Genomic DNA, 21,755 nt, shown 5'->3' with positions numbered 1-21,755 from the left:
AAATACACACACTCACGCACAACAGATGCATAAATATACACACACACAGATCCATACACGCACACACACGACAGATCCATAAACACACTCGCGCACAACAGATGCATATGTACCCTCACACACACACGCACACACACACACACACATAGACACATAAATACAGTCCACACATTAACAAACATGCAGATATACCGACATACACGAACTACACACACAGTGACAGCCACACACACATGAATAACACACGTTCACACAGGTACTGTATGTAGAGTAGAAAGCAGTGAGCCCCCACATTCAGAGGCGTTGGTCTGAGTGTTAATAGTCACGTCTCTCTCTGGGTACCTGGAGAGACCCCAGGCTCAGGGCTGGTCCTGCTCTGCACTCCACTCTGCACCCAGTCAGTTTAGATATCTCTTACCACGTACCTTCCTCCCTCCCTCTCTCTCCCTGTCTCTCCTTGTCTCTCTCTCTCTCTCTCCCTCTCTCTCTCTCCCTGTCTCTCCCTGTCTCTCTCCCTCTCTCTCTCTCTCTCTCTCTCTCTCTCCCTGTCTCTCCCTGTCTCTCTCTCTCTTTCTCTCCTATCTGTCTGCCTTCCTGCCTGCATGTCTGTCAGTGTCTATCCTTCTTCCTGTCTCTGTCTCTCTCTCCCTCCCTCTCTCTCTCTCTCTCTCTCTCTCTCTCTCTTTCTCTCTGTGTTCAGTCTTCCCGCTGTGTGACGTGTCGTACGTAACCTGGCCACAGGCTCAGATCCAGGATCAGCTGTTCTGACAGTAAAGCCTGTTTCATGAGCAGAGAGGAGAAAGGCGGCGCTGACTATAGGTCAGCCTGTGGGCTGACGTCACCCTGCGTCTGTGTCTCGTCATCCACTTCCTGCTTCCTGTCCCCCAAACCCCATAAGAACACTGTGACTCTTACTACTTACTTATTACTATTACCTACATACCCCATTCTCACACACACACACACACACACACACACACACACACACACACACACACACAGGACACGCACATACACACACACACAAGCACATACACACACACGCACACAATAACAAGCACACGCACATACACACACACACAAGTGCACACGCACATACACACACACAAGCACACACACACACAAGCGCACGCACACCCACACACACACACAAGCACACGGACGCACACACACGCACACACACACACAGACGCGCACACACACTTACTATGTATGGAACATATGACCTTGCACACCAAGGTTTAATAACGATAAGTTAGCCTTTATACTATAGCAAGAAAACACAGTGAGAAGATATGAACGTGGCTATATTTGATATGAGCGAGGGTGTATTTTGTATGGTTGAAAGACTCATTAGTGTGTCTTAAAAATGATTGTTGACTTGTTTGGGAACAACCCATACTGGTCATACTGTACGTAGAGTTAGATACTGTACTGCACCCAGACCCAACAGTAAGACCAACCCGTTAGAAGACGCAGCTGTCGACTGGGTCCTAGAGAAACTCTCTCTTCACCTCACAACCAAGGAGCAATACTCGCCCGTCTCCCCCTCCTCCTCCTCCTCCTCCTCCTCCTCTCTCCTGGGCGCACACAACCACCGCTAAGGGCTACGGGACCGAGAGACGCGACCGTCCCGACAACAACAACAACACTCCAGTTATCCTGTGGTGCAATACTGTGTGTTGTTCTATCAGCTGTGTGGCTTCACCCAAGTCACCTGTCCCTCAGCGTCCAATCAGAATCCTTCTGTGGCGTCACTTAGAAGAAGAAGAAGAAAAATAGTTCTGGACAATTAATGACGGCCAAGCAGGACGGCTGTCGACTGACCTTTTACCCTCGACCAACAGCGTCATAGAAGACTAGGAGACACGCATGTCGGCCAACCAAGGCTTAGACACGGACGCTATGGACAGGACTGAGCACCTGCTGGTCTCTCTGGGGATGGTCTCTCTCTGGGGCTCTTGTCTCTCTAGACTCCCTCTTCTCCAGTCCCCTCTGTGTCTCTTAAGGCAATACCTACCTGACTCCTCATTTGGTCTCTCTTCCTGCATTTTCTGAACCAAAAAAGCCTTCACCTGTCAGCCATGTCGTTCCCGTTTTGTGTGGTATTTTGTGTGTGTGTGTGTGTGTGTTTGTGTGCGCGTGCGTGTGTGTTTGACCTGAACCTCTGGATCAGTGTGGTTGGAAGCAATATCCCAAATGTAAGCACTGCAAATACCCAGTCCCTATATATATATATATATATATATATATAATACCCAGTCCCTATATATATATAATACCCAGTCCCTATATATATATATATATATATATATATAATACCCAGATCACAGGAACAGACCAGATCAGACTCTTCACCGTTGTTCTTCTTCGTTTGGGTAGGTTGTTGATTCGTCCTCTCTCCCCAGGCTCGGGGCTCGGGGTCATCCTTTTACCACCCCGGGCCTGGGTGAGGGGTCACCTGGGTGAGGGGTCACCGGGGTGAGGGGTCACCTGGGTGAGGGGTCACCTGGGTGAGGGGTCACCTGGGTGAGGGGTCACCTGGGTGAGGGGTCACCTGGGGTCTACTCTTCACAGCGACTGTCTACACACACACACTCCCACATGGGAGCCGTATGGTGGAATACCAGAAACTGGACTCTGAAAACATTGAGCTGATATCAGAGCTCTCTAATGGGCTCTGGACCCAGGAGACTGGGAGGTTCCTGGAGAGACCGAGAGGTTCTGGGGACCAGAAGAGTGACTTGAGAAATGGACCAGAACTCAAACGGACCAGCTTTGTGTTTCACTAAAGACAGTGAAAAGGCTTCCTGGGTGAGCTCTTGTATAAACCACCCCCACCCGACATCACCCCCCCCTCCCAAAGACTGCCTTCCCCCTCCCGACATCACCCCCCCCTCCCAAAGACTCCAAAGACTGCCTTCCCCCTCCCAACATCACCTCCCCCTCCCAAAGACTGCCTTCCCCCTCCCAACATCACCTCCCCCTCCCAAAGACTGCCTTCCCCCTCCCAACATCACCTCCCCCTCCCAAAGACTGCCTTCCCCCTCCCAACATCACCTCCCCCTCCCAAAGACTGCCTTCCCCCTCCCAACATCACCCCCCCCACCCAAAGACTGCCTTCCCCCTCCCAACATCACCTCCCCCTCCCAAAGACTGCCTTCCCCCTCCCAACATCACCTCCCCCTCCCAAAGACTGCCTTCCCCCTCCCAACATCACCTCCCCCTCCCAAAGACTGCCTTCCCCCTCCCAACATCACCTCCACCTCCCAAAGACTGCCTTCCCCCTCCCAACATCACCTCCCCCTCCCAAAGACTGCCTTCCCCCTCCCAACATCACCTCCCCCTCCCAAAGACTGCCTTCCCCCTCCCGACATCACCTCCCCCTCCCAAAGACTGCCTTCCCCCTCCCAACATCACCTCCCCCCCCTCCCAAAGACTGCCTTCCCCCTCCCAAAGACTGCCTTCCCCCTCCCAACATCACCTCCCCCTCCCAAAGACTGCCTTCCCCCTCCCAACATCACCTCCCCCCCCTCCCAAAGACTGCCTTCCCCCTCCCAACATCACCTCCCCCTCCCAAAGACTGCCTTCCCCCTCCCAACATCACCTCCCCCTCCCAAAGACTGCCTTCCCCCTCCCAAAGACTGCCTTCCCCCTCCCAACATCACCTCCCCCTCCCAAAGACTGCCTTCCCCCTCCCGACATCACCTCCCCCTCCCAAAGACTGCCTTCCCCCACCCAACATCACCTCCCCCTCCCAAAGACTGCCTTCCCCCTCCCAACATCACCTCCCCCTCCCAAAGACTGCCTTCCCCCTCCCAAAGACTGCCTTCCCCCTCCCAACATCACCTCCCCCTCCCAAAGACTGCCTTCCCCCTCCCGACATCACCTCCCCCTCCCAAAGACTGCCTTCCCCCTCCCAAAGACTGCCTTCCCCCTCCCAACATCACCTCCCCCTCCCAAAGACTGCCTTCCCCCTCCCAAAGACTGCCTTCCCCCTCCCAACATCACCTCCCCCTCCCAAAGACTGCCTTCCCCCTCCCGACATCACCTCCCCCTCCCAAAGACTGCCTTCCCCCTCCCAAAGACTGCCTTCCCCCTCCCGACATCACCTCCCCCTCCCAAAGACTGCCTTCCCCCTCCCAAAGACTGCCTTCCCCCTCCCAACATCACCTCCCCCACCTCCCAAAGACTGCCTTCCCCCTCCCAACATCACCTCCCCCTCCCAAAGACTGCCTTCCCCCTCCCAAAGACTGCCTTCCCCCTCCCAACATCACCTCCCCCTCCCAAAGACTGCCTTCCCCCTCCCGACATCACCTCCCCCTCCCAAAGACTGCCTTCCCCCTCCCAAAGACTGCCTTCCCCCTCCCAACATCACCTCCCCCACCTCCCAAAGACTGCCTTCCCCCTCCCAACATCACCTCCCCCGCCAAAAGACCCTCTTCCCTCAGCTTCTCTCACCCGATGTACAGGAGAGACCCACGTGAACGACCTGTCTGTCTGTCCGTCTGTCTGTCGAACGGTTCTTAAAAAGTTTACAATGCCAATGATAGGTGTTGGCACAAAACGCCTAAGCAATGTCACACGTATTTCTTGTTTCAACACGGGTTTGATTGAACACCAGAGCTTGTGCTGCTGTTTTAATAAGGCAGGCCCGAGGCCCTCTAGTGGTGTGGGGAAGCATTGCCCTAATCTTGCAGATATGTTGTTGTTTTAAATCATTGCGCCCTCTGTTGAACCAAATACAACAAGGCTTCTGAATGTCATTTTTCATCAGAAACATTTGACTTAATTTTTCTCGCATCATGTTAAAGGGATAGTTCACCCAAAATGCTCTGCTTTTTATTTGCGGCCTGTAGATTACATGGACTCAGCTTTCTTAGTGTGGAGAAAAACAAAAAATCTGACGATTGTTGATTTTGTAATGAACTTCCCCTTTAATTAGAAATATATAATGCTCTACCTACAGTATTTATGGCTAGGGGACGAAGTGAGAATGAATCAGTGAACCACCTGCCTTTTAGTTCATTACATGACTCTTTATGATTCATTGATTCATGACTCTTTATGCATGCATACACACAAATACAAACACACACACACACACAAAACCTATGCTTAAGCACAAAAGGGCACATGTGAGATGACACACATGCATGCACGCATGCACACAGACACATCTCCATGGTGACCAAGTGTTGCCCACCCTGTGAATAAAAACTACCAAGTGCATGATGGGAAAATGAGTTTTATCGTGTCGGCACGTGTCCCTTTGATGTTATGATTTTATTATTTTAACTTCAATAAAACCTATGTAATGACAACTTATGAAATGTTATTTTTCAAACAGCTTGTGAATACATGAACTGTAACCAATATGAATGTAGTGTGTACACAAAGATCGCATGAGAGCATTATTTTTTACTGAGGATGTTTCTAATTTGTTTTCTTCTTCTTATTGATTGTTCTTTAACAAGGACGAAGTGGGTTTGGAATGCAGCCCAACTGTGATCTGCTTCCTATTAAAAAGACATTATTATGTTACAAACGTTTAATCTGTTTTATCCTCAACTGAAGCTCAAAAATATGTCTGGACCTGAGAAAAGGTCTTTGCTGCCTGGTTAGAGGCGTTTTACTGGTTAATTCTACCCATCTACGCCCCAATTCTCTATGAAAATAAATAAATACATTTTTAAGTGGGGATTGGGTAACCACATGCGCCTTTGCTTCGCATAACCTGTCTGGGAACTCTCCATTGGAAACTGTTTGGAAAAGGGCAGGCACTTTCAAAAACACTTGGCAGGTGATTGGATGAACCATCGTTTTATCACCGTCCATCATGCGCTAACTTCAACCGCTCCTCTGTCATAAACCCGCCCAGCGTAGCTGTTTGTGTCAAATTCCTCAGAACCAGCGCTGATTGGCGAGATTGTTTTCCAATCTGGCTCAAAATGTTCTCTATCGAGAGTATCCAGACTGATTTGTGAGTAACAACGTGAGCTTGCGTCTCACAAGGTTAGGGATTGGGAGGGCTGCTTCTGAACTATGGAATTCAAACCAGGAAACAGGGAGAGATCTTCATTTTTCCATATTAATGCTATTCACTTTCTCTAAATATGTCAACATAAAGGGACTTGTGGTTGTCTAAATTAAGCACAAGCTGCTCCCTGAATCGAATAATCTCCTTTGTGACCATATACTGCCCCCATGTGGTAGACAGTGGAATGACCGGGACGCTGAGGACACCACCTCCCTCCTCACACCTCCCTCAGGGCTTAGGAACAATAATACTACAGCAGCAATAGTTCTACAGTAGTGGAACTATTAACATAAAAATAATACTTTACCTATAAGAAATATTACAGTAGGAGTACAGTTTCTTAGTAGTGGAACTATACTATAACAAAATAATTTTACTACACAAAATATTACAGTAGGAGTATAGTTCTGTAGTAGTATTATAACACTAGTATACCTTGCTTAGAAAAAGGTGCTATCTCTAAAGCTTGATTCACTTCAATTAGTTTCAGAATCTGTTGTTTTAGAATCTGTCTCTGGACTAAAAGTTGTCTTGAAGTCGTGAAGATTCATCCAGAAAAATATTTTATTTAGAACTACTTAGAGTTGTAGATTAAACACCATCTTCAGTTTTAGATTGTCTGTAAACACTAAACCAAGTGCTCAAGTAAGGAACAAGAAAACTCAGAAACAAGAGAGGTATTGTTTTACAGTAAAAAATGAAACCAAAAACAAGATTTTATTAAAGAAGCATAAAAAATAAAACTCTTGATACATTTCTCATAACCGTCAAGTCAGCTCAAATTATACGAGTATACAATTGTTCCGGCTCACGGCTAAAAGGTCCATAAACTTTCAAATAAAATATATTTCAATTTTAAAATTTCTTCAATAATTTTTTCTCATTTTGTTATAAATTGCCTATATGTTGTACACAGGAAATAAGGAAAATAAAAAATGTAAAATAAAAAATAAATTTGAAGTAATAAAAGGGTCACATTATTGTCTGGGATATTTAGGTAAGCAAATAAATTGTAAAAATAAAATGTGTAAAAAGTTTTTTTCCTCTTAAAAATTATTAGCTAATGCCTGGTGGCTTGAAGACATGCAGATGGTTAACTTACAAATAATGATACATGTTCTTAAAAACTACACTTATCTTCATCAATTAAGTCTTGTAACCTTTTGAAAACGAGATCCCAATGATTGTATTCAGGGTATATACATACAAGTCAGGCCTGAAACCCTTGTTTGCTGACATTAACATTTTGGTTCTGCATACAAAAAGACTTAAAGCAAAAAATAGGAAGGCAGAGATTTCGTGGGAGTGGGGGGGTCGGGGTTTGGGGGAGGAGGGGGGGGTGAGTTGGCCCTAACAGGCACAGCTCTGCATGTTTGCCTCGGACACTAAAAGGTCAGAGGTCACTGGCTAACGTGCCTTGGGAAACCCTGTTTCAAACCTTTAGGGGGAGGATGGGGGAGGGGCTTCAGCTAAAAAAAAAAATCAGCAGTCAATAAGAGAATATTTGTACCTTTTTTTTTTTTTTTTTTTTTAAACAGTTAATGCTACTGTACATGACCCTAACACTGCTATGGGCCAGGAGTACCCCGCCCTCGCATACCAGAATCTACATTAGATCCACCTGGCAAATTCAACATGGTTCAGTTGTTGAAAGACACCCTGGACACAGTTCGGGGGAAGGGCTTCAAAACGGCCTTTAACACTACAAAGAGACTCACGCAACAGTCATGGTTGATCGCTTCCTGTAGACATTCACACCCCAGCGTCTTCTAACGTGGGCCTCAGGAGGAGGAAAAATAATCAAACACTTTTGACGTAATATCCCAGCAGGGGGTGAGGGTGGGTTGCCAGATTACACAGAAACCCCCCGCGACCGCACCCCCGGGTGGGTAGAGGGAGCAAGGACAGGGTTGCCAGTTTTAAGGGGAGAGCTGGAGCTCCCACACAGTAAGCGAACACCCGTGTTTGTTCTCAGACACGTCTCAGTAGGGGGCTGCACCAAAGCACCACAGTCTTCAGTGAAATGTGACTGATCAGTCTTGAGCTACTGCTCCCCCCCCCCGCGTCTGCAGACCCCCAGAGCTGGGTCAAACCAAGCCGTGTTCGGGCCGAACTAGGACAGAGGATTATTGGCTTCCTAGAGTGAGCTGTTGCTACCTTGCTTCCACAGCGGACGAGTTAACTCTGGCATCTAGAGATGCACACTACTGAGTTTTTCACTTTTTAGAGACTAGCCGGAGACCCAAAGCGCAGCAAACTACGTCTGGACCCGGGCGGCGGAGTTGAGACCTCGTTCAAACGCCATCACTCCTTCCTTCCCTCGCGGGAGGAAACCCTGTGTTCACCGGCCACATTAGAGCAGAGGTGAGGTCAGAGGAAAGGAGCGATGCGGTCTGAACGTATTGGAACGTGTCCGTCTATACTACCGATTCACTCAGCGGATGTGGACTCGACTGACAGGGCGCGACGATTACCTACCTAGAACGCCGGTGAAGGTGGATCAATTCTCCTCAGACTAAACCACACAGCACATTCTGCAGCTGCGGGGGTTTGAACACTAACAGACCCGGAAGCAATGGATGAACTAGCTGCCACTTAGGAGTGAGTCGGTTATTCTCGCCATTGTCACGGATGACAACCTGAAAATGCATGTGTTGAAGGAAGCCCTTTTTTTTGTCATAAGTCGTCTTTTTTCTTTGTTTTTTGTCACCATGGCTTGTCTCATTCTATGAGCAGATCCCCCCCCCCCTTGTTTCTGAACAACAACCGTGTGAACTGACGCCCCCGAAAAGCCCACGTGTCCAAGTCACACTTAAACATCGTAGGTGAGGCAGAGAACCCAATGTAAACACAGAAAAAAACTACACACGCACACACACGAAAACCTTAACAGGATGTAGCAGTCGCCTCCTGACGAGGGGTACCGCTATGAGACACGGGGGCAGATCTCGAAAGCGAGGAAGAGCTCTCCGTATAGTGCACTACATTTGGCCGGGCCGTGAGCGCCGCTAGGGGCGCGGGCGGCCATTTTGAGACAGTGCCAGACAGCTTTGCTGTGGAAGAGGGGATGGAAGCACTTAAAACCGAGTCCCGATGTTTCAGAGGTGAGGGTGGTGGGGGGTGGAGGGGGGGGGGCTGTAAACCGTTCCATCGTTCTGGGCGTGCTGCGCTCGCAGAGACGGGTCAGAACTCAAACGGCGGGTTCTGACTCTAGGGGCCGACCGCCTCTCTCCTGAGCCCCGATTGGACAAGACATTCCTGTGTGTGAGAGAAATCTCAAAAGCCCTATCTTAGTCTATACTTCAAAAAACAAAAAAAAACAAAAAGTCAGTTGGTCTTTTACAGTTCACATCCAATCACCCATTTAAAAAGAGAGTTATCCAAAGCTACCTGTAACAGACAGAGGATGTGAGGGGATCGTGGGGGAGGGGTCCCACGGTTGTGGATAGGTACGCGGAGGTCTTCGCTGCTCTCCTGGGGCAGGTGACCGTGGGCGGGGCCTCACCCCGACGTCACAGGCCTCACACCTACACTTATAAGCAGCCCCGACAGTTAACTTAACACTAGGCTGTGCTTCGTTCGCTATCCTGACGCAGCACATACGCGCACACACACACATACACACACACACACATACACACACACACGCCGGGGCTGGGACACCACTATCTAGGGAAGAGGGATCCAGACAGACCAAAAGGTACTGAGAAACTGGCCTTCCGGAACATTCCTTCAATAACTTAGACTATGCTATTATTTATACACGTTTAACCATGTCACTGGATGTCAGTTATCCAGCAGTATAAATATCTGAAGCGTCTCAGCCTGCATTACCGCCTGGCAGGAGGGGTCCTCGCAGGCTCATTTTGGTCTAACGGGTGTCTAATTCTATGCCCGTCTTAAAAATAAGTTCCGGGCTTTTTATACCACGACAGCCCCGTTCCTGGGGGCGAATGAGACTGGACGCCGACAGCATGAGGGAGGAGGAGGGAACAGCAGAGCGCTCGGCTGCGTTTGCATCCTGTCGCAGAACACGGAAAAGAAAGAGTTAAGTAGGAAAGTGCAGACCTAGGACAGATTCATCAAAAAATATCTGTTAAGTACAAAAGTGTCACGGGAAAAAGGCTGTCGAGAGAGAGAAAGCAGGCAGAGAGAAATCTTTTAAGAAGAGAGGCCAGGAGGAGAACAGACAGACAGACGGACGTGGCGTCCACCTGGAGACCGGACTAGGGCCGGACTAGGGCCGGACACGGACCAGTCCGGGTCAAAAACAAGGCCTGAAGAAAGATAAGACACTGGTTTCCCACCTCGAGACCAACTCACTCATCCCAGCTGCTCACAAGAGTCCGTAGTTTTCAATCAACATCAGACAGGGGAATAATATCGTCATTATTATTATTATTATTAATATTATTATTATTCTCGTCATAGTTATTAGCAAATGAATCAAAATTCGTATAGCGTCATTGTATCTAAATGTAATTGTCATGGTCCATCCTTGTGTGTGAGAAGAACTTCCTTGGTGTGAGTCCGTCGGTCTGTCCGTCTGTCTGTCCACCTTGAGTCTTTTGAATAGTAAGACAGTCAATTTCAGTTTGTTTTTTTCCTTCTAAACGCCCCCCACCGCCCCCTCGTCCCCCTGGTATAGTTTTTCGGGGGGCGGGGCATTAGGAGAAGATGCGGATGCACTGTGTGGTGACCGAGTGGCACACGGGGCACTCTGGCTCGGCCGACTGGCAGATCTGCCCGGCGCACTCCATGCAGAACAGGTTGTGGCCGCAAGGCACCAGGGCGGCGGTCACCTCGCTCTCGAAGCAAACGAAACAGTCCCTGCTCACGCCGCCGGGCGCCACCACGCCCGCCAGGACGCCGCCGGCCTTCAGGCGACCCAGCATGCCGGAGGCCAGCCCCACGCCGCCTACGCCGCCGCCCTCGGAGTCGGTGGGCGAGCCCCCGGGGAGGGAGGAGGCGGAGCAGGAGGAGTAGCCGGTGGACGAGCCGGCGGAGCTGGAGCTGGAGGCGCCGGAGAAGGAGCCGGCGCCCGACTGCAGCCAGGAGAGGGTGCTGAGGGGGTCGCTCTGGGCGCGGCGGGCCAGGGGGTGGTCCAGGGGGCCCACGCCGGCGTCCGGGGGCAGGGTGGGGGACAGGCGGGGGGTGACGGCGCCCCCGCTCAGGCCGCTGCTGTTACGCCGAAGAGGCTGCTGCTGCTGGGCGGAGCCTGCCGGCGCCTTCCCTCCTCCTCCGTTGACGAAGGGCGCCCAGATGTTGGCGGCGCTGAACTCGAAGCCCAGTTCTTCGGAGGGCGGGAGACCCGGGGTGGAGTCCCCTCCGAAAGTGAAGCCGCCGCCCCCGCCGCCGCCCCCGGCGCTGCTAGAGCCCGTGCTGAAGGGGCTGGTGGGACTGCCGCCCTCCGTGGCGCGGCGAGCGGCGCTGTAGCCCTCAGACGCCAGCCCGCCGTTGTGGGCGTGGAAGGAGGAGGCGGAGGCCTTCCGGCTGGCGGAGGAGGAGGAGGAGTGGTGCATGGCCAGGGGCAGCGGGGGAGGCGGAGGGGGGGGCGGGGGCGGAGGAGCCGCGTGGTGGTTGGCGGCGCGGGACCAGAGGGCGGCGCCCAGCCCGCCCGCCAGCGAGCCCAGGCCCTCCAGGCTCACGTCGGTGCCGTTGGTGTGGAAGTCGTTGTCCCCCTGGAGGTCCACGAAGGCGCCGGTGCGCAACGTGATGTGCGTCTCGATCTCCTCGCGGGCGCGGTCCACGTTCTCGGGCATCCCCGTCACCTCGAACACGGGGTCCTTCTCCCGGCTGGGGGTCACGATGTAGGTGTGCGTCTGCTGCTGGATGCGCTTGATGGTGGCCCCCTTGGGCCCCACGACCAGACCTACCACCCTGTACGGCACCCGGACCTGGAACGATTGAGGGAAGACACTCAACACTCAACTGACTTCCAAAGCGAAGAAATACTATCAACGTTCATGTCTTACTGAGTGCTTACTGTTCTAGAGCACTTTCAGCTGCATTTATTTGCATGAAAGGTGCTATAGAAATAAAGTTTCATTATTATTATTTTTAGTGTCATCGGGGAGGCAATTTGTGTGCAGCATACAACACAATACATAAACAACACAACAAAAAACAGTTATAATACAGGTACACAACAAATACAGTAAAAGTAAAAGTCAACCGCCTTTGTACATGACTAAATAAAAATGTGTAAGATGCTGTCTCTCAGCCAGGGATGGCCGGTTACCACAGAGACGTGGGCCTGTGAGAAAAGTCCATCACACTGGAGCATATGAAAAATAGCCTGCTCCCCATAGTTTATTAAATAACGCTCCGATCAATTCTCTCTCCGTCAAGACGTGTGCGCGTACCTGGATGGTGGTCTGCCCGGGCAGGTGGGGGGGTCCGGGGAGGGAGCCCCCGGTGCCGGGCCCCGTCCCCCCGGCCTTACAGCGGGACGCCCGGATCATGGAGAAGTGCTCAGCCGCCGAGACGATCTCCCGCTTGGCCATCTCCACGTCCTCCCTGCGCCCCGTCACGATGAAGACGGGCTCCTCGCCCCGCACCGGCGTCTTGATGTACGTGTTGGTCTTCGCACGCAAGGCCTTGATCTTACAGCCTGGGACAGACAAGAGAGAGGGACAGTAGGTTAGTATAGTAGGTCACGGTGCTGAGACCGATCGGGTTGTCTTAAAGTTCTGAAAATTCACAGTAGACGCGATGCATACCGAGATGACTAAGGACAACAGTAGCAATAAGTAAATAAACAAGGGAATTTAAATGCCTGATTTCATTTCTTTATGATACATGTTGTAACTGTTTTTAACTGAGTGCACTGTACATTGTTTTGTTGTTCTATTTTGTTGTACACTCAGCAGCTCTGCAAATGAGGTGGCCTCACCTCAGAGCTCACCTGAGTATAAATAAAGGTTTCAATCAATTCAATTTCAATCAAAATGTAATAGCAAAATGTAATTGCTCTCTCTCACATGATATGACTTATTATTATTTAGCATGTAGATGTGTGTTAGCAATGTACAGGTTTGTAAGCCATTTATTAACATGTAGAGATTTGTTAGCAGTTTAGCATTTAGAGGTTTGTTGAACGTTTTAGCATGTAGCCTACAGGTTTGTTAGCCAGTTAGCATGTACAGGACAGGTGTGTTACTCATATAGCATATAAAGGTTTGTTAGCCGTTTAGCATGTAACAGGTTTGTTAGCCGTTTAGCATGTAACAGGTTTGTTAGCCGTTTAGCATGTTAGCCGTTTAGCATGTAACAGGTTTGTTAGCCGTTTAGCATGTTAGCCGTTTAGCATGTAACAGGTTTGTTAGCCGTTTAGCATGTAACAGGTTTGTTAGCCGTTTAGCATGTAACAGGTTTGTTAGCCGTTTAGCATGTAACAGGTTTGTTAGCCGTTTAGCATGTTAGCCGTTTAGCATGTTAGCCGTTTAGCATGGCTGACGCGACTGAATTGAAGCACTGTCGCTTTAAGTGCGGACTGTTCACTGCCAGCAGCCAATGGGAGGCGCTGTGTGTGATGTCATCTGGGAGGCAGAAAGCATGGCATTTTCAAACAAAGAGAACAATGCCATAACGTTACCGCCAAACCAAGACACCGACTGCGCCTAACATAGAGGAGGATATTACCAAATAATACAAATGTACAGAAATGTTTAATGTGTGGATTTTTTTGGTGAGCGAGCGAGATGAGCCGCCGGGGCCGCCGTAACACCGCCCAGCCCCGTGTTGTGTGCGTCGGCCCTTCCACACATAAACCTCTAAATATATCTATAACACAAACACACACACAAAAATCCTGCGTTAAACAAGAAAACAAATGTGAACACTAGGACGTGATATAAAAATGATAGACTCGAGCTGTGTGCCCCGAGTTAAAACGAGTTCTGTGTGTGTGTTTCTTTGTTTGGTGCAGGCTGTTAGACATGTCCAGGCTCCCTACAATCCGCTGCTTTGTCTGACCCTCTCCCACCCCTCCCCCTCCCGCCTGCATGTACCACTCTCTCACACCATCCACCGCTGTCTTAACACTAGTGGAAAGAGACGTAATTGGGACAAGCAATCCACCAGCTAGTTCATCTGCCTATATTATAACTGCAGCGCGTAAACACAGACCACTGTCCTCATTAGCGGGGACTGCCAACTCTCACAATAATAAAACCCCTGGATGGATGAACTCTCCAGACATGCACCTCGCCACCCAAACAAAGGAAGAAGCCCTGTCTGACACAGTCTATGCATTAATTATACTATGAGAGTGGTACCAATAAAATATTCAGTCAAGAGACGAAATTACCAACCGAGACTCACAGATAAAATATATTTTCTTACCTTGTCTGCCCACAATTTCGGCAACGTGCTCCGAGCTGGGCACAGGCACGCACTCGGTCATGTTGACACTCCTTTTTCGGCTGCAGAGCACGGAGCTTTGTTCCCCGTGAAGCATCGAGTGCGGGCCGGCCATGTGGTACCCGGCCGAGCTGTAGTACTCTGGAGACGGGGAGCAAGACGTCGGCGAGTCCCGGGAACCACCGGCATGCTCCAGCATCTGGAGATCCACATAACCGCCGCTGACCCCGTTGCAGTTCTCCGAGCCCGGTCCCTGAGTCCCATCGAGCGGGTCTACGAGCCCACCGCCCCCACAGTCCACCTTGTCCAAGGCCATGAGTGACAGCTGGTCCAGGGCGAACCGGAGCGCCTCTTGGTGATCCTCGTCCCGGGACTCCTGGTCCGTCTCCCGGGTCAAGCCGACCCCGTTGTGCTGACTGCTGACTACCATGTCGTGGTCCATAATCTCGGGGTGGAATAAAGGGCTAGGCATAGTCCCCGTGGTTGAGCATCAGATCCTGGGCGTCTTGGTAGTCGCGTTCGGTTCTTCTGGAGATAAACAAAGGAAAACAAAATAGTTTCAAGTCTGAGTCAGAAGAAAACATGTTAAAGATGGCCAAATTAAAAAAAGGCATAGATTATATGATGTATGGTTTTAATTTACCTTCCCCCTTTTCCCCAAAAAATGTGTTTTTCTTGACTAGGGCTTCGTCCCCCCGTACTGACTCTACCCCTGCTTTGTCTGTGTTGTGACTTCTTCTGTCTGGCACAGAGAAGCCATCTGGCCGACTAGCTTTCCTTGTCTAAATACATCCTGCCACCACTTTCTTGAAGCTAAAATAAACCAGCAACTGCTCTGACTCGTCACCAGCACTGTGAATTTCATCTACCCCGTTGTCTACTCCCATAAAAAAAACAATATCACATTTATGTTAAGCGACAAGCTGTTGTTAGCTTGATGCTAACCGAGGCTAAGCTAGTTGGCTCCACACACACAGCTCACAGTCACGTTGCCGACCCCTTTGTTTAGGACTGAACCAGCTAGCTAGCGGTAGCCCAGCTAAATACTGGATAAGTTACAATAATCGGTCTGGTAGACATACTTTTAGTATCAAACGTGTGGATAATAAACATTGAATGTACTTTACCTTGTTCGCAGTGAAGTGTTTGGACGTGATCCCTCTCTTTTTATTCCTGGAGCAGAGATGAGGCTAGTGCGCTATGCTATCTGAGCCTGCTGGATTGGGGGCGTTGGGGGAGAAAATGTTTCGTTTAAAAACGAGGAGGTAAAAAGCACTGTGGATCAGATTCGACACCAGCCGGATTCCCTGGTTCTTTCACCGGCCCTTCATCCTCAGCATCGGTTCGGAGTCTATCATTCTATTTCCATGCAGATCCCCTCCTTTTAAAAGCTCGTATGTGAGTCTAGCCTCTGAGTCTAGCCTCTTTCTCCGGTTCCCTGGTCCGCCGCCTTTGTCTCGCCGAGCGCAGCGCACGCCGCTCCGCCTGTCTACGGCACTGACGTCACCCGCGACACAACAATAGGTTCAAAGGCCACGCAACACAGGAGCGCGTCACATCACCGCCGAGCCTGCTGCCGCTGGACACCGGTGGGGTCAATGTTTTTGTTTGCGGATAATTCGGTTTAATCGGTAGCCGTATAATTTAATGAGAACTGATGATATGCCCTGGATGCAGGGTCGATTTAACAGTCCTATGACAACCCCTGGTTTCTGCACTGGCTCCCTGTTTTCAGGATTGAATACAAAACCCTTCTCCTAACTTTCAAATGCACCCATGGTAATTAATGCACCTCCCTATCGTAAAGAGCTCCTCACTCCATTAAACCACTCCTGCAATCTTGGATCTGGAATCAGCCTGCTTATGGGAGGCTGGGCCTTTTGCTCGGCTGGCCTTTGGAATGCCTTGCCTGACAATCTGACTGGCCTAAAGAGCCTAAATAACTTATTTAGAAAAGCTTTTGTATGTAATGAGTGTATATTTTATATATGAATTAGTGTCCCCTAATGTCTGTGATTGTTTTAGCACTTTGAGATTGAGTTTCACAATTAAACGTGCTGTAAATATAAATAATTAACTATGGAGTGTCTTACTTCTCCAAGAGATGCTCTCCATGTACCTGAATGGAAGGTGAGTGATGTTCCCGGACCCTGAAATCTGATACTAAAACACAGACACCAAATAAAAAGGGTTTGCATTTATTTACCATGGAAAGGAAAATACAGAAATCAATTCACCAAATATTTGATTTTTCAACAAAGTAACAACATCCATATCTGGATATACTTGAACCGTAACAATAAAGAAGCAATGTGCTTTTTAATTTTTAGCTTTTCATTTTAGAAGCTATCTGTGTACAGTTTCAAATCAAATCCATACATGTTGTGATGAACAATGAACAATTTCCAAAATGAACATGGCTTACACCATTCTAATAAATTAATTTCTTGGGAGTGCACACTTTTTTTCCATTTGATATTTTTCGAATGCATGACAAATGTATAGAGCTGATTGTTGGAGATTTCTGGTTGCTGGAGATCTCAATGCATTTAGCTAAACCCATTAAAATATTCAATAACGACATCATAATCCTGCCACAAAACTTTTTTTTTGTCAAAGAAAAATGAAATATAAAAAAATTACAAAATCCCAAACAGGCAACTATTTCGGAGTTGTGTCAGTCTAACAGAGCTGTGGGTCAGTCTAACAAACATCACATCTAGAACAGTTAAAGAATGTAACATGGAACATGAGCACATCTACAACAAAAAGACAAAAAAACTGAACATAACAGCACCGTATTAAACTGCTAGGAGACCATCCAGGAATCAGTTCTGTCCTGATCAGTGAGAGGAGGAGCACCGGTCTCTCCAACAGGTCACATGTATTCGTTATCGTTTTGAGGACAAAATCCGGCACCCAAATACCATCAAATAGCCCAGAGCACCCGAGCAGATCTGAAAGAATTGGAGTAGTGCCCGAATGTTGATGTAAATGAAGTCTGGCCAATCATAGGGCAAAGGGAGCTACGTCCATATTGCTGAAACCTATGGTATGAACACAGATCTAGTATCTAGGAAGTACAGGTCAGGGCCTCAACAGAGACATTACTGTATATACTGTACATGAAATGATGCAGTACACACATCAATACCTTCTCTATCCCACCAATAATCTCTTGCTAGGTCAGTCTCAGGCCTTCTCCCTGGTCTACACCCAACTGGAAGGTTTCAGCCTCTCCTCCTCACACACTCAGGACAAACGACAGCCTGTCCAGTAGCCTACAACTACGTCACAGCAAGAAGGAACTCTTCAAAAGAATGTAACCGATAAACACACCCACACACTACAGGACAGACACCCACACTCTCCTACTGCACACTTCCACTGCACTATGCCCCCCCCACCCCCTCTCTCTCTCTCTCTCTCTCTCTCTCTCTCACACCCACACACATGCTTGTCACATGCTCATGGACACACGCCAATTATTGAGTGGAACTCAACATACACAAATTCACATCCACTCTGTTTCAACTTTAAAAGTATTGTTCACTAAAAGGTTGTTGTTTGTTTTTTACAAAACTGCATTGTTTGGAGCACCTGGAGCTTCTAATACTAGGCAACATTCCATGACGTTAGTGACAGTGAAATTAAAAGGTTAACAGAATTCATTTTTCACTACTGCAAAGCCTCACCTCAGACTTTTAAAAAAGAAGGTCCAATTCATATTGGTCTAAAATACATTTTGATGAACTTCTTGCTGGCTGATCCGCAGATCCACACAAGATGAGAAAGAGAGGATGGCCTTCGTGGTTCTGATGTTGACGTTATGCAAAATAAATTGTGGAAAAAGTCCTGTGTATTTCTGGGGTGAATACTGCTTTCTTTGCAGACAGCTCTCTTGCAGTCACTGACCCTGTGGGAGAGAGGAAGACATTTTAGCACATGTCCTGTGTCATTGTCGAATGTACTATACCAAACTAATTCTCCAGAGAGAAAACGTAGCGTCTTGAATAGTGAATTTACAAGTTTATTTCAAATGTCCTGGTCTGATGTAGGTCCTCTTCAACCCACGCCCCTAGACTCCAACAACCCGTCGTTGCATTTCTATCACTAGCCATGTTTCCATCCACTTGTCAATCGAATTGTGTGAGGATCGCTAAAAATATGAACGCGAATAAAGCCGGTGAACGTGTGTTTCCATCTAGAGCTTTAAATCGGATAAAGCATTTATCACAAAAGACTTTTATCGAACAAGAGAAAATCCGATGAGATCGACAGTACAAACTTTTTGTTGATTTTCAATTGAATTTTACTGTTTCCAAAAGGCATTTTTAATTCGATATAACTTAATTCGCATAAAACGTGTGGATGGAAACATGGCTACTGCCGGTCTAACCGTGCGCTGCTCTACCTGGGCTATAAGTCCAACAGTGCGCTGCTCTACCTGGGCTATAAGTACCTGGGCTATAAGTACCTGGGCTATAAGTCCTCTTTGTCGTCCAGCTCTGTCTGCTCCTCCTTAGCCGCGTCTGCCTCGGCCTGCGAGGTGGAGTCCTCTATATGGGCCAGCATGTCGGCCATGAGCGCCTCCTCCAGCCTCCTCCGCACGTTGTGCACCAGGTCCTCCTGCTTCCTAACGAGCACACGGAGGAGGGGGAGGAGTCAGGGCTGCTTTACATTCTACACATACTGATCCATTCTAGAAAGACTGATACATTCTAGACAGACTGATACATTCTACACAGACTGATACATTCTACACATACTGATACATTCTAGAGAGACTGATACATTCTAGACAGACTGATACATTCTAGACAGACTGATGCATTCTACACAGACTGATACATTCTACACAGACTGATACATTCTACACAGACTGATACATTCTAGACAGACTGATGCTTCATTGATCCCTGGGAGGGTGGTTGTGTTACAGCAGGAAGGACAACAAAAAAGCACAATCAGGACTAAATACATTTTTACAATAAGTACACAAAATATACCAAAAGAATGCACAAGATGGACAACAATTTTATCAATACAATAAACAACAATGAAGAAGTGTAGAACTGTACTTAGGATTCCTAGAATGTACCAAAAATGGTACAAGAGAAGTTCAAGAATCAGTCAAGTAGGAGAGAGCGTCCATGTTGATAAATAAATGACTGAGTAAGATGTCCTGTCCAGAGAGTGGTGTGGAAACGCACTACGTGGGCTCGGTTTGACGTTCCCTTCCTTGAACGCTGGGACATCTTTTACTGATGCTATTGCAACCATCTCAAGGGCAACTGATAAGATAAGATGGTGTGTGACATCTCTTCATAAATAACTGAGGAGTGATCCGACAGTGAGCACGGTTTGTCTAGTTCTTCTCTCTCTCCTAGCAGTGCGTGTGGTGGTAGTGCTGGACGGTAGCGTGTGCGTGTAATAAAATAGCAAATGCATTAAAAGTCGCTTTGGATAAAAGCATCTTGGTTAAATGCTCCTGGCTGCCCCTGGAGGACGACAGCTGGGATGGGAGAAATGCAGGGGGAGAAAAACCCTCCACCATCGACTCCCGATGTTGTATGAGCGTGCTGTGACCCAAACAACCACATTGTAATAGTGAATAACATCCCCTACCTGATGTCGTCGTCTGTCACCATGAAGGCCTTGCAGAGAGGCTGCGAGGTGTTGAGCCAGACGCCGGGGTTCTTCTCCACGGCCGCGGTCAGCTGACCCGTCACCGGGGTGGGGCTGGTGTGGAGGGCACTGGCAATGGCGGACAGCAGGGTCTTGTCTGAACACACCGGTCCGACACCTTGGGAGGATGAGGGTAGGACACACAGACACATGGACACACGCTCATTGATTTTCTCATGTCTTTCTCCAAACCCACAAAGTCCAATTCTTGAAGTGACCCCGGACAGACCGGGACTGTGTCCAGCTGTCTTACCCTGAAGCCCCTTGGGAAGCTCCATGGTTTTCACCAGCTCCTCGGCGATGTCGAACGCGCTCAAACCACTCAGCTTCCTCTCCCAAAACAGCTGGGAACGCCAGACGTGGCAGAACACAAGCAAGTCATTCCACACACGGTTTCACAGCGGCTGCATGAACTCGGTTAAGATCAGCCGCCCTCAGCCAATCGAGACCAAGCACCTGTCCTCTCACCTGTCTGGGCTGGTCCACGGCCTTGTGCGGGTCCGTCTTCACCTTGTTGTTCGGGTGATTGGTCACCTTGGTGACGGGCTGTTTAAAGATGGACGCCGTCTGTCGGACTGGTAGTGTTGTGTTTAGGTCGGGCTTCATCTGAGAAACGAGAAAGAACAGGAAACCGTGGTAAAAAGGAAAAAAAAAGATCGATGTCAACCGACCAATCGCGACGCAGCAGGCTCCAGACTACCACTGGTAAAACGTCTCTCCAAGTGTCACCGCCACTAACCACCGGACACCCCCCCCCCTCCCCCCTCGCTCGCTCTCACCTTGATCTGGTGGTTGTTGTTGTCATAACGATGCTTGTGTCTGTTCCGGTGCACTTTGGTCATCAGCATCCTCCCAGCGCGGGGGTCGATGGCGTGCACCTCCATGGTGGTGTTGCCCAGGCAACGAGCTATCTGCGGCTTGCTGAGGAACCTCTTTCCAGGGGGGCTGGGGGGGGGTGTGTGTGTGTGTGGGGGGGGGTGTGTGTGTGTGGGGGGGGGGGGGCAACATCAGAACCACACACATTCAGACACAGGAAATACACACAGGTGACACGACCAAGGGACCCACTTTTACCTAATAAAATCACAACGGCTAATTATTCAGTCAGTGATTGAAGAGTTATAAAATGATTGGGTGTTTATCCGATCAGCATGATCTCTGACTAGCTGCTACCCTGATCTGGGGTACCTGGGCCTGCAAACGGGAGTAAACAATGAGCCACTAGCCAGCTAGCGTAGAGCTACCTAGGGAGCTAATTTGGCTAACGAGCTAACGTGAGCTAGCATTGCACTGCAACAAAGTAAGTGAAAGTGCCTTTCGATAAGGAGGCATAAACATGAATAGTGGCGCAGAAAGAAAAGCGTAGCAAAGTAATTTGTCTAAATAGCATGCTAGCTCGCAATCTCCTCTAGCCAAGTTAGCTGCTGCTAGCTGTTAGCTTGCTAGCTAACGTTAGCTTCCAGGACATGCTTTTCCTGCACACGCACGTTAAAGCATCATTCTGCTCACTTTTTCTTTTAACAACTTTTTAAACCAGTATAGCACGCCCACCTTTTCCTCTCCATGACTCTTGGCAGCCTCTGATCGGGACGTGTGATTGTGTGTGAGCAGAAGTGCTTCTTGTTGTGGATGTGCTCAGTGGTCAGCTGTCCCCCAGCTCTCC

The 21,755-nt window shown here is 48.9% G+C and overlaps 3 protein-coding genes across 4 annotated transcripts in view; 1 reads left to right on the top strand and 2 right to left on the bottom strand.

Moving 5' to 3' along the window:
* LOC311316322 (protein unc-13 homolog A-like) overlaps positions 1–768 on the top strand; it is a gene marked incomplete at both ends in the record, with an annotated part of 40,622 nt that extends 39,854 nt beyond the window's left edge. Inside the window, one exon of the mRNA XM_084447164.1 lies at positions 742–768. Coding sequence (XP_084303290.1) covers positions 742–768 — 27 coding nt within the window. The remainder of the gene's footprint in view (positions 1–741) is intronic.
* An 8,699-nt stretch (positions 769–9,467) lies between these two features.
* Positions 9,468–15,721, bottom strand: LOC311315937 (RNA-binding protein MEX3B). The gene is made up of 4 exons (XM_084446661.1): positions 15,532–15,721; positions 14,387–14,932; positions 12,406–12,653; positions 9,468–11,937 (listed from the first exon to the last, which is right to left on the bottom strand). The coding sequence occupies exons 2-4, from the start codon at positions 14,874–14,876 to the stop codon at positions 10,708–10,710; spliced, it is 1,968 nt and encodes a 655-aa protein (XP_084302787.1). The 5' UTR covers positions 14,877–14,932; positions 15,532–15,721; the 3' UTR covers positions 9,468–10,707.
* Positions 15,722–16,599: 878 nt separating this feature from the next.
* Positions 16,600–21,755, bottom strand: LOC311316065 (methyl-CpG-binding domain protein 3-like). Of its 2 annotated transcripts, XM_084446806.1 has the most exons (7): positions 21,644–21,755; positions 20,872–21,037; positions 20,561–20,698; positions 20,346–20,436; positions 20,033–20,210; positions 18,882–19,040; positions 16,600–18,320 (listed from the first exon to the last, which is right to left on the bottom strand). In XM_084446806.1, the coding sequence occupies exons 1-6, from the start codon at positions 21,655–21,657 to the stop codon at positions 18,887–18,889; spliced, it is 741 nt and encodes a 246-aa protein (XP_084302932.1). In that variant the 5' UTR covers positions 21,658–21,755; the 3' UTR covers positions 16,600–18,320; positions 18,882–18,886. The 2 variants fall into 2 exon arrangements, with proteins under 2 accessions (XP_084302932.1, XP_084302931.1); XM_084446805.1 differs by having other exon boundaries at positions 20,033–20,436.

The sequence above is a fragment of the Borostomias antarcticus genome (assembly GCF_949987555.1).
Source record: "Borostomias antarcticus genome assembly, chromosome: 12".
Taxonomy (NCBI): domain Eukaryota; kingdom Metazoa; phylum Chordata; class Actinopteri; order Stomiiformes; family Stomiidae; genus Borostomias; species Borostomias antarcticus.
The sequence above is the reverse complement of the archived record's forward strand: the minus strand, read 5'-3'. Positions and strand labels throughout refer to the sequence as shown.

Excerpts from the sequence above, each read along its gene's own strand:
- LOC311315937 (XM_084446661.1), bottom strand. The coding sequence starts at position 14,876 with ATGCCTAGCCCTTTATTCCACCCCGAGATTATGGACCACGACATGGTA. Across the intron at positions 12,654-14,386 it reads CGAAATTGTGGGCAGACAAG|GCTGTAAGATCAAGGCCTTG; the intron begins GTAAGAAAATAT and ends TGTCTGTCCCAG. Across the intron at positions 11,938-12,405 it reads CCGGGCAGACCACCATCCAG|GTCCGGGTGCCGTACAGGGT; the intron begins GTACGCGCACAC and ends CAATCGTTCCAG.
- LOC311316065 (XM_084446805.1), bottom strand. Across the intron at positions 20,699-20,871 it reads ACAACAACCACCAGATCAAG|ATGAAGCCCGACCTAAACAC; the intron begins GTGAGAGCGAGC and ends CTCGTTTCTCAG. Across the intron at positions 20,437-20,560 it reads CCGTGGACCAGCCCAGACAG|CTGTTTTGGGAGAGGAAGCT; the intron begins GTGAGAGGACAG and ends TGGCGTTCCCAG.